At 35.8% G+C, this 13,359-nt stretch overlaps 1 protein-coding gene and 1 pseudogene across 1 annotated transcript; both read left to right on the top strand.

Annotated features, from left to right (window-relative positions):
• Window positions 1-233: 233 nt before the first annotated feature.
• LOC114531172 lies at window positions 234-869 on the top strand. Its single transcript, XM_028552828.1, is given in 1 exon segment — window positions 234-869. A coding segment is annotated over 1 exon segment (636 nt).
• An 8,007-nt stretch (window positions 870-8,876) lies between these two features.
• On the top strand, window positions 8,877-9,505 carry LOC114531165 (annotated as a pseudogene).
• The last annotated feature ends 3,854 nt before the right edge of the window (window positions 9,506-13,359 follow it).

Genomic DNA, 13,359 nt, shown 5'->3' with positions numbered 1-13,359 from the left:
ACGAGTTTCTCGAAAAGTTAAATTTATCGGAACAGCAATATTTAAAAGCTATAAGACTTTCTCTTAAACATAACACTTTATTATTGAAACAATCACCTGCTGAGATACGAATTAACTGTTACAATCCAAACTTACTCAGAGCATGGAAAGCGAATATGGATATTCAGTATGTGTTAGATCCTTATGCTTGCGTTGTTTATATACTTTCATATATTACTAAAGGTCAAAGAGGAATGAGCAAGTTACTTCGTAAAGCATGCGAAGAAGCAAAAGAAGGCAATAAGAACATTGTTAACAAAGTGAGACATATTGGTAACAAATTTCTCAATGCTGTCGAAATAAGTGCACAAGAGGCTGTCTACTTAGTAATGCAAATACCTTTGAGATGATCATCTTGAGACATCCAATTTATCAATACATCTGACCCAGATGAAAGAACATTCTTATTAAAAAGCATGGATAAAATTAAAGAACTCCCTGATAATTCTGCTGATATTGAATCAGATAACATTATTAAAAGATACCAGAGAAGACCAAAGAAATTGGAAAATTTATGTCTGGCGGATTTTGTCGCTTGGTTCAATTGCAAAAGTAACAGTAATCAACAAAGCAAACACAAATCAAATTCAACATTAATAGATGACTATCTTTTAGAGAGTAATTTCGATGATAATGTAGATGATGATCTTTCTGATAAAGAACAGGAAAAAAATGAAAATGACCAATATGAAATGAAAGGTGGAATATCGCTGGTGAAAAGGCAAAAGCCAAGAATAATACGGTCTGTTAGATTTAATAAAAACAAAGATGCAGAAAATTATTGTAGATGCTTTACACTGCTTGGAGGAATGAAAATACAGATCATTTGAAGGACTCGAAAAATTACCAAGACCAATATGAAATTGTCAAAGATGTGATAGAACAAAACAGAAAACAATATGAGAATCACACCGAAGTTCTTGATCAGGCCGTACAAGATATTGAAAGTGAAGATAATTTAGTCGCTCCAAATACACAGTATAGAGATGAACACAGAGAAATTGGCCCGAAAGCAAGTGAATTATTCGGATGCTTTGATCCTGGAAAAGATAAACAACATGCCCAGTACGACTTGATAAATGATATTGGCATTTATCCCCGAACAAACGATGATGAAGAACTTGTTGTAAAAAGGCTGAATGATGTCTATTTTAGAAAACTTGTCCAATCACTTAATGTTGAACAAAAAGAGTTTTTTTACCATGTACTGAACTCTATCAAGACTGATAAGCCGCCAATGAGACTATTTTTAAGTGGAGGTGTTGGTGTAGGTCAAAGTACTGTAACTAATGCTTAGTATGAAGCTCTTATAAGATACTTAAATTCTCAACCTCAGAATGATCCTGATGATGTCAGTGTTGTAAAAGTTGCCCCGACAGGCAAAGCTGCTTTTAACATAAGAGGAAATACACTTCATGCCGCGTTTAAAATTCCCGCGAACAGAGGATTTAATTATTGTACTCTAGATAGAGACCGGTTGAATACAATAAGATCTCAGTTACACAGAATGCAAGTTATCTTTATTGACGAGATATCTATGGTGGGCAGTGGTATGTTTAATTTTCTTGACCAAAGATTACAACAAATCATGGGCACAAAAGAACCATTTGGTGGTCTTAGTATAATAACTGTTGGCGACCTGTTTCAACTGAAACCTGTATTTGATAATTGGATATTTGAGAATTCAAAGGACGGTTATGCTGCATTAGCAACAAATCTCTGGCAACAATATTTTCAAATGTTCGAATTATCAGAAATTATGAGACAAAAAGAAGACAAAGAATTTGCTCAAATTTTAAATCGTATCAGAGAAGGAAATCATACTGAAAATGATCTTGAGGTTTTGAAGGAAAGAATTTTAAACCTTAGTCCACAACATCCTGATTATCCAATATCTTCAACGCATTTATTCAGTACTAATATGGCAGTTGATCAACATAACCATGACGTTTTTCAGAGATCTTCAAATGAAAAGGTCAATGTTAAAGCAATAGATATCGTACTTGGAGACTTATCTGACGATTTAAAAGAAAGACTCAAAAAGCAAATCCCAAACGATCCTTCGAAAACCATGGGCTTGTACTCAGTGTGTTCAATACTTAAAGAAGCTAAGTATGACCTCACGACAAACGTATCAGTTGTAGATGGTATGACTAATGGTGCTGAATGTATCATCAAGAAAATCGATTACCGCGTAGAAGGTGCATCAAGACCAAGTATCATCTGGGTTTTATTTCAAGAAGAACACATTGGGAATGATTATCGCAGAGAATACTCTTATCTTTACAGTCAGAGTATAGAAAAAATGTGGGTTCCAATTCTTGAGATAAAAAGACAGTTCACCAAAAATAAAATACAACTTCTTCACAGACAGTTTCCCTTAAGACCATCTGCAGCCAAGACTATTCACCGTTGTCAAGGAGATACATTAAATGAAGCCGTTGTTGACCTTCCATCTTTAAAGCGAGAGCACATGCATTACGTCGCACTTAGCAGACTTAGAAACATTTCGGGATTACATATTCTTAATTTGAACGAAAAGAAAATAGCAGTGAGCAGGAAAGTACAAGAAGAAATGACAGGACTAAGACAAAATTCTGTACTGAAAAGTCACCTTCCATTTCTTTATAAAGATACTAGTAGAGCATTTAAAATATTATTCCAAAATGTCAGATCATTGCATCTTCATGTTGCTGACATTGCAAGTGATTATAATGTACAAGCCGCAGATATCAATATGTTTGTAGAAACTGCTCTATGTAGTAATGACGACAGTGAATTATATCAGATTTCAGGCTTTCAACTATTCAGAAATGACTTCATCCCAGATGGTGCTAGAACACCTTACGGAACTGCTGTTTACATAAAGGACAATATACAACTAATGTCAGAACCTTTGAGGTGCAACTATAATCATGTAGAAATGACATTACTTAAAGTAAACCAACCAGTAAATAATTTACATATTGTAGGAATTTATCGCTCTAAATCAAAAGTAAAAATTTCAAGGTTCATAGATGCTTTAAACATTTACATTCTACGTATATAAATTATCCAAATACTCCTGTTATCATTCTTGGTGATTTTAATGTTAACCTTCTTGAAAATGTATCTGACAAAAATACACTTACTAAGTATTTAATCCAAGAAAAGCAATACGTCCAACTTCTTAAACAGGTGACAACAGATTATAAAACACAAATTGATCACATATACACTAATATCCCTGAAAGAGTAAAAAGCAGTGGAGTTTTAGAATCGTACTTCAGCGACCATAAACCTATTTTCCTCTCACTAATTTGATATTTAACTTACTATAAATACAAATGCTTAATATATAAAAAAAACGATAAAATTTCAGTTCACTATGGCAATATAGTCGAAATGTAAAAAGTTGTTCTTCACAACAAAGGTAGAATGTCCAGAATGAGTTAAAAACTAAAAAAGTTATTCTTCAAAGCAAAGGTAAAATGTCCAAAACACTGGATACAGGACTAGAAGATTCTTGCCCTCCTCTAAGAATTGGAGGGTCTATGTCCCTACTTCTTAGGGACAGAGGAAGATTTCCCCGTGATGACCTCAAGTCTTTGAGGAGGTAAGTTTTTTTTTAAATCTGATTTTGTGATTGTCATTTTGTATATTCTTATAAATTTTTTTATTATTTCAGTGACATGGTCATCCATCGTACTTAGTAAAGATTAACATTTCATTTAACACTATAAAAGGAAGCTGCCTAAGAGAATAAAAGCAATAACTAAGGTACTGGAACATATTATTACGTTAAGTTTGTGATCACATCTAACTATTTAAGAAAATTTTTCCTGCCGCTGTTCAAACTCCTGTATTGCGTTTATTTAAGGTAAACTATGTACTGAAGTGCTTATTTTTTATTGCAGACAAAATCACACAAATCCAAGAACAAAACTACTATATTGCATCCTCAGGTCTCAATGATAAAATTTGGATTTTACCAACTATTAGCAAGAACGAAGATCCACAACTTTAATAACTACACACTATATCTACTCCTGGAACACACCTATCAATTGTAAATTGTCAGTTATTGTGATACAATGAAGTCACATGAAAACTACCGAACTACTATCAAGTTAAATCGTAAAGAGCGAATTCCCGAGTGAAAGATAACAAGAATGCACAGTTTCAACATAAAAGTCACAACGAATTAATGCCAGTGACACGAAAAGAAATTTTACAACTATTGTTAATTATCGGTGAACTGTCAACTTCTAGAAACAGGTGAACGGATTATTCAGTTGAGAACTTACGTCATTGTTCTATCTCACACGAAGAAGAGTGGTGAACGTAAATAACTACGATTTATCTCCCAATGAATTTACGAACGCATGTCGAATACTAATGGTTCAACATAATACCATGGAACGTATACAACCACGTCCTACAAAACTTATATTATTGCCATGCACATGAATGAATATATCGTACAAAGACTTTAAATATCTGAACGTGCAGTTAGATATGGTGTATCTTTTTATGTGGCCATAAACAATGCCGACTGTAACACGTCCATCAATGTATCAGTACAAGAAACAGGTGATGGTAATGCGATCAATGCTACCACACTGAATTTAACTATAAGTGTCAAACTCAACGAACAGTTAGTGTGATAAACAGCTATTATATCAAAGCTTCCAACGTACATGGAACATGCTTCTTTGTACCGTTAAAGACACCACCAAATCTCCTACTTCATTCGAACAGTATCTACAATCCTGAAGATACGAGGACTTTAATGCCTGTATGTATGAAATGTCATACAACTTGTTCGTTAACTATCTCGTTAACGAAATCATGTTGCTAACTTTACGATAGTGCATGACTAATTTGCGGGGTATTTCGTTCGTTAACGTTTTTGTCCACTGTTATTCTTTGTCTGTTTTTTACTTGTTTGTTAACTCCCCGCTACTTCCATTGTTTGATTTGTCGTCTGTTTGTTTGCCATGTTTGTCGAAAAGTGTGTCCTAATGTTTGTCTCACTTCTCAATGTTTACTGAACAATTATTTCAACTGTTTTTGCAAACCTGTTATTGGAGAAAGTCTTCTCTATGTGTATAAATCCAGCTGCTCTGTGTAAGTCTTTATGTTTTAAAGTAGTTTGTCAGCCACCTATCCTGTTTAAGTGTATATGTTTTCAAGTTGTTTGTCGAATAATTTTTCCTTATGTTAGTCTCACTCCTCAATGTTTACTGAGCAATTATTTCAACTGTTTTTGAACTCCCTTATTGGGGAACCTCTTCTCTGTGTGTATCCATGTGTATCCGAATTTCTTTATAGGAAAAAGTGTAAAATAAAATAAATAAATATTATGCCACAAATTAACTCTTGTCACAAACTCTAAATAGGAAAATAAAAAATTCAAACAGCCTTGTCGTATTTTACATCTACTTTAAAAATACACTGACTGTACTTTTGACGTTTGTTATCGGAATGGGATTGCGCAAGTTAAGATCTTTTACGGTCCTGAATATTCAAGATGCAAAAATATTACAAAAAATCAGTACAAAAATATTACAAGCTACCGTTAAATTTTAATTTTGGCGACGTCGCCAAAACTGAAAGTTACACCCGTAAAAGTGACATGTTTGACTTGTCAAGCATGCTAATTATAGCTTTTTAAAACCTTGTTTTGAAGGCGCGCTTAACGGAAGCTGGCAAATGGTTGTATTGACAAAGAAATTACAATGCGACTTAACGTCACCGTGCAAGATTGACATGCAAAATTGTACCATGGTGGGCAGTGACATGCAAGATTGTACAATATCTGTCTGTTTATAATCAGATAAATCGGCCCATTTTAGCACCCATTTTGCAGTATTGTTGATCATTCTCAAATTCCCACATTTGATTCGTTAACTTTCGCAGTAACCATAGCTAATACACCTTTTCTTTATACGGTGTGCAGAAAAAAGCAACCTCAGAATTTCCTAAGAAACCACTTTCTGCTTAATGCTTATAAGGCACAAACTTTGCACTATCCTTGGAGATCACTAGTTCATTCTCTGAACATTTTATTATTTCACGCTACAAAATATAAAATTCTACATTACAAACACAATACACAAACTTTTGATGTCCCACGGAAAAGTACATCTGACCAAAACAACATTAAAAGTCAAACTAACAATACACTAGGACTCCAAGGTACATTACAAATTCGCCCATAGAATACGAGAATATATCTATTTTTTATATGTTACAATCGAGCTTTTACCGTTCAAAGTCTTCAATAAGAAGCTCTTGTCCTCCACTGTACACACTAAGTATGAATTATTCATAAGAAAGGACCAAAAAATTGTAAAGAATGCAGCAACCCTTTTCCGTAGTTTCATTCATGCAAAATTCCTCGACCAATGTGTGCTTGTGTTTGATCAAGCCACCCATTTAGTCGGGCTAGCGGGGCACAAATCAGGCTGGTGTCAAAGGCTGGACCATCACTCCTCCCTATTGTTCGTCTCGGGCTGGTCGGGGCCACGATCATCTGTTTTCTCATTTTCTTTTAGGATGCAGACGAGATTGGCGAGGTGCTGTGTTTGTTTAAATCGATGTCAAGGCTTCAAGGTCTTTCGGGTCGCCTTTCACATACATTATCGGTCTAGATTTAATGAATCTTTCAACTTCTGCAAGCAGGGAGGATAACTGTAGATCAGTCGGATTGGATCGCTTAGTCTTCTCGCTCAAATTAATTGTATAATACAAGGCTGTTTTGATGGATTTCACCAAACTTTCATGGACTCCTCCCCAGTGAGGGCTCGCCGAGGGCTGGAATTTCTACGAAATTCCTTCTCCAGACGATTCTGATGGTCTTCACTTTCATTTAATTTCTTCACCATGGACTTTAACACGCATTCTGCACCGACAAAATTCGTACCATTGTTACTGTTAAGAAGGAATCGAATACTCATAGTCTCATACCAAGAGCAGTTTCTAACAATTTATTAAACGATGCTAACTATAGTCTACGACAAATAACATATAAATATTTTTTTGTCTTTTTTATATGTCTACCTTCTAATCCCATAATTACATATTTGCATATTACTAAAATAAGTGAGAGTAAAATAAGTAATTAAAATAAGTAAGACAAAGAACTATTCAAATATTACTTAACAAATACTAAGGTTTTAACTAAAGTCATCAGTCTCCTCAACATTTCTTCCCCCCCCTTTGACAGTGGTAACTGACAAAGCCTTCTCATTGTTAAACTCAACCGGTGCTAGTTTTGTAATAGCTCTTGTGATTATATCTTGACGGATTTGAACTTGATGTGTCCATCTTTTCCGGGAAGGACTTCTTTCACTCGACCCAATGGCCAATGTCCTCGACTCTGATCGGCGGAGATAGCCAGAACAAGGTCTCCGACTTTCACATCTTGCTTTGGTTCCCACCATTTAGTTCGAACGTTTTACATTGGCAACCACCCCCGCATCCACAGCCTCCAAAAATGGCTAATTAGTTCTTGTATTCTCCTCCAACGTTGTTGTGGATGGAACTTGACATAGTCAACGGCTTTGGGGCAGTTCGACCTTCAACTCTACCATGCAGAAAATTATTTGGAGTAAGAGGAGCTGCATCTTTGGGGTCGGATGTCTGATACGCAAGGGGTCTTGAATTCTTGAATTCCTCTACTCCAATAAAAATGGTAGATAATTCTTCGTCGTTTACGTCAGCGTTATTTAGAATAGCACAGATCGCCTTTTTCGCCGCCTTTATCATAATCTGTTATCGCGCAGCTTCGATCCAACATTCATTACTAATGTTGGCCAAAGTATGATTGGTTTCCAGGGTGTGTCGTCCAACCTCATGGTAATGCTTGACTATCAACTTCGTCACCCAACTGCCACGGGGCAAGATAACCGGAAAACGAACCTCATATAGCAGAAATTCTGCATTGCACAACCGACCATCACAACAAAGTACTCCATCTTCATCGATCTTTGGCATAAGCTTTAATAACTTGCTCTTCACTGTTAGTAGTTTATCTTTTCGAATAAGTTCATACTCCGGACAACTTCTCTGTGCATCACGGATAATAGAGAGCTGCGTGGCAAAAGAAGTCGGAGTTAATTCGCAAAGACCCTGTAACTTGTGCCAGAAATTTTGAACACATGTTTAGAGTATTTCTTAATACGTTTTTGAAAAGTAAAGAGAAGCCTATTAGTGAGATACAGGACTACTTTTATAGAGTTGAATTTCAACAAAGAGGATCTCCTCACATTCATGCATTGTTTTGGGTGAAAGGTGCTCCCCAATTAGGCAAAAACCATAACTCTGAAATTACAGCATTTGTTGACACGTATGTTACTTGTGAAGGTGAGATAAACGGCGTTGATCCAGAGTTACTGAACTAGCAGGTAAATCGACATGCGAAAACGTGTAAAAAGAAAGGTCAGAATATTTGCAGATTTAACTTTCCAGTATTTCCTATGCCTTCAACTATGATCTTGCATCCACTTGATTTGACTATATTACAGGATGAAGACGTTGCACAATTAAAAGCCAATTTGACAAGAATAACAAACACTCTTAATAACATGAAATTTGGCGACAATGTCAGTTCAAGTTTTGACAAATTCATCCAAAGCTTAGGTTTAACGTTTAATGAATACACTCTTTCTACTCGTTTCTCAATTCAAAGCGAAACAATTTTTCTTCAAAGGCTTCCTTCGGATATAACAATTAACAATTATAATCCTGATCTTTTGAAAGCATGGAGAGCAAACCTAGGTATACAGTATGTGTTAGATCCGTATTCATGTGCGGTTTATATTCTTTCGTATATCACAAAGGGACAAAGAGGAATGAGTAGACTTCTTGAAAGTGCTTGCAAGGAAGCTAAGTCTGGAAATAAGGAGTTGATAGATCAAGTAAGACACATCGGCAACAAATTCCTCAACGCTGTTGAAGTAAGTGCTCAAGAAGCAGTATATTTGATACTCCAAATGCCATTACGACATTCATCCAGACAAGTTCAATTTATCAACACAACAATTCCTGATGAAAGAACATTTCTGCTAAAACCAATAGAAAAATTGCGCGAGTTACCAGATAGTTCAGATGATATTGAGTCAGATAACTGTATTAAAAGATATCAAAGAAGACCTAAGAAATTAGAAAATCTGTGTTTGGCAGATTTCATTGCATGGTATAATTGTACAAATCAAAAAGCAAGTCCTAACAATGTTTCAAGAACAACTGATGATTTTCTACCAGAAAATGGAAATGATTTTAATGACAAATTATTTGATATAATTGAGACTCAATCTGAAAAAGTTGATTTTAAAACAGAAGAATATGATCTGAGGGGTGGTTTTAAACTTACTAGAAGAACTGTGCCAAAGGTTTTTCGTTCAGTGCGATACAATAAAAATAAAGACCCCGAAAAATATTATAGAGAACAACTTATGCTGTATGTGCCTTGGAGAAATGAAGACAAAGATCTCAATCATGATCATGGATGTGGAACGTTTGAAGAGAAGTACGAGAGTTTAAAAGATGTGATAACAAAAAATAGTTTTCCATATGAGCATCACTCAGACATACTCGATAAGGCTCTTGACGATCTCCAAGATCAATCCGGTGAATATGTTGGTAGTGTAGCCCCAAATTCACAGCATCTTGATGAAAAGGATATGATTATTGGTCAAAAAGCAAGTGATCTGTTTGGTTGTTTTGACCCTGAAAAAAACAAACAACATTCTCAATATGATTTATTAGATGATATCGGCATATTCCCAAGATCAAGTGATAATGAGCAATTGTTGATAAAGAGAATGGATGATGAACAATTTAGAGAATTAGCCAGATCGTTAAACAGAGAACAAAAGCTGTTTTTTTATCATGTCTTACATTCTGTTAAAGTAAGTGATGACCCTCTTAGACTTTTTTTTTAAGGGTGGTGCTGGAGTTGGTAAAAGCTGGGTTACAAATGCTTTATATGAAGCACTAATGAGATATTTCAGTGGTATGGCTGGTGACAACCCGGATGAACTGAAAGTTGTAAAGGTTGCTCCTACTGGTAAAGCCACTTACAACATAAGAGGAAACACTGTGCATGCAGCATTCCAAATACCTGCAAATAAAGGGTTTCAGTACTGTTGTCTTGACACTGATAGATTAAATACTATAAGATCAAAGCTGAAGAATTTTAAGGTTATATTTATCGATGAGATTTCCATGGTTGGTAGTGGCATGTTTAACTTTCTTAATTTACGTTTGGAACAAGTTTTGGGGAACAAACTACCATTCGGTGGTGTTAGTCTTATTGCAGTTGGAGATTTATTTCAACTGCAGCCAGCATTCGATAGATGGATTTTCGAGAACAGTAATTCTGACTATGCGCCCTTAGCTACTAACTTATGGAAAACCTATTTTGAAATGTATGAGCTGTTACAAATGAGACAAAAGGACAACAAGCATTTTGCCAAACTTTTAAATCGCTTAAGAGAAGGAAATCATTCTCAGGCCGATATTGACGAGTTAAAAAAAATATGTATAACAAACATTTCAAGCAACCAGTACAATCACGTTACCCATTTATTTATAACGAATGCATTGGTTAACTCACATAATGATGCCATATTTCAGATGTCTACCGGTCAAAAAGCAGAAGTTCCAGCAATTGACATAGTAGTTGGAGATCTGTCTGAAGATTTAAAGGAAAAACGAGACAGAATCCCCAAAGATCCCACCAAAACAATGGGCTTGTACTCGCTCGTGTATGTTACAGTCGGACAAAAATATGATTTAACATCTAATGTTTCAGTTCTTGATGGAATCACAAATGGAACCGAATGCACTGTCTGTAAAATTGATTACAGAGTACCACGTTCTAGTAGACCAAGTATAATCTGGGTACTGTTTTCTGACCCTAGTATTGGGAAAACTTGTCGCCAAGAGCAGGGGCGGATCTAGGGGTCACCAAACCGGTCACGCGACTAACGTAAAATTTGCAAAAAATAAAATGATAAAAATTCGACTTTCGAAAAGTAGTCCAGTTATCTTTATCATGCAGTGCAGCTATGGCAACTGAAGATTATGTTTCGTAAGGCAGAGCAGTCCAGTTACTGCAGAATCTATTATCATACAGCGGTAGTATTTACTAATCTAATCTTAGTAAAGTTGTCTAGAGTTTAATCTAATCAAATATCAGTGGTCCAGTGTTTAACTGTGCTTACACAGTACAGTGACTGAGCCGACGAGCAAGGTTAAGTCATTGAACAGCTGGCATACGCTAAGTCGACCGGTCAAAAAGTCAAAATCCAGCGTTCTGATTCGCCTAGACCATTATTACCATGGCAACTAGTGATTTTTCACAATTTTGATTGATCTGTGGGGAGTTCTGACCGAATTACAAAAGTCAGGGGCGACGCAATCTCATTAAAATTTGACGCGTGCTAAAGTCTTTCTTTGGCACGCTTCTTCGAACTGTCAAGTTGTATTCGAGGATATCAGAAAGTTGGAATTTAGAAATGTCCGCTATTAAGCCTACTCTGTACTCAAAGGTTCGATCCGCATTTGCGATAAACGATTTACCAGTCCTACAAGAGTGTTGGGATGATATTATAGCGCAAATCGACGCTAAACCCGGGATTTCGGTCGAGCAGTTGCTTGACGCGATGAATACCACGAACAGCAGTTTAAGTAGAAATATAGGCGCCGAGATCTATATTCTGAAATGTGTGCGAGATAAAAACAAGGACAAGTCGTGCACTGCAATAAGGTAAATTTTATTTCATACGTCTATTTTATTTCGTTGATTTAGGATTTTAGATAAGGTTGTTTGTTAACAATAATGATTAATGAATATTTAATATAAGCGAGCAAGACGCGCGCCTTGCTGTATGCTGTCTGCTACGAATTTATATTTACACGTTCAATAAATTTGCATATATTTGCGGCTGAAATTCTAATTTCTAAACTCAATTTGTAACGTTTAGAAAGCAAAAAAATGAATAGTTATAACCGGCTAGGTTTGGATTTTACTACATTTTTAACTTGAATTTACTCAATGTTTGACAATAGGTGTAAAGTAATATGACACTATGACTCTAGCATTAGTCACCGAGACTCTTAAGTATAACTGTATAAAAACATCTAAAAGTGCCTTGTCACTTGTCATTGCCGTAAATAACTGTCGCCGCTATATTAATTTGCTTAGGTTGAAATAGCGAATGAAATTTAGAGTTTAATTCTGTATCATGTCTGTTTCCTTAGATCAGAAGCCTCAGGAGATTGCCTTTATAGCTCTGTTTCTCTTGTATTGGTAGGTGACAATACTTTAGTGCACACATTAAGAATTTTGACATCACTTGAGCTTTTCATGAATGCTCAATTTTATTCTGATCATCCCTGCTTTTTGTTTGCTGTTAAACAACACCCTGAATGCTTTGGCAAAAGTATTCACAATCTGTTGCCTTTGTCTGCCTCTATGGACTCATTAGACACAGGTTCTCTGAAGCATGAATTAGTGAAACAGGAAGCTTTATCAAATTGTAATTCTGGCAAATGGTCATCATTTCTATGTATTCTGGGTCTGTCTTCTGTTTTACGTAGATCTATCTCCACATGTTACCCTGATTGTGGAGAACATAGATATAAACTTTTATTTAACTGTACAGTTCAGCCCCGCATGCAAGCTAAAAAGGGTGTAAAGGATATAAATATTCTTTTCTGCCATGAAGGTGACACTAAGCCTGGAAAATCATTTCAGCCAAATCACTTTGTACCCCTTCTTTTCCATTAAAGTTGCAAAAGCGAAAATTTGTTCCTAGTTTAAAGGCATCCGGATCTTTAGCAGACAAAAAACAAAAACTGTCTTCTGATTCTTCTCTTTCCTCTAAAAAGGCTCTAAAAGTTCCTGCTGGAAACATTTCTGATTTTTTCAAGGTAGCAGAAAAACCCATTGCAAACCCAACTTTTCAGAGGAAACCTAATGAGTCATTTTCCTCTGCCACATCACTAGCTGCTCACATGTTAAAGCAGACTAGTTCTCCTACCACCTCTGCAACCACCTCTCAAAAGAAACCTAATGAGTCTCTTTCATCTGCCTCTTCCTTAGCTCCCCCATCAGGGGATTCTCTTATTTCTACCAAACCAGATAGTCTTTTGTCTGGTAATGTGAAGTCAAATTTTGTTCATAAATTTGATGTTGCATCATACAGGGAAAGAGTCAAGGGTATGCATTCATCTGAGATTTGTAATCTAGTTAGAAATGTCTGACCTGACAAAAATTTTCCCTTTCCTAAGACTAATGGTAGAAGTTTTAGATATAACTGGCTTGAA

Source organism: Dendronephthya gigantea, unplaced genomic scaffold, assembly GCF_004324835.1.
Source record: "Dendronephthya gigantea isolate DGI-Jeju-01 unplaced genomic scaffold, DenGig_1.0 000069F, whole genome shotgun sequence".
NCBI classification, from domain to species: domain Eukaryota; kingdom Metazoa; phylum Cnidaria; class Anthozoa; order Malacalcyonacea; family Nephtheidae; genus Dendronephthya; species Dendronephthya gigantea.
Note: the sequence above shows the minus strand (reverse complement) of the source record. Positions and strands in the feature narration are given on the sequence as shown.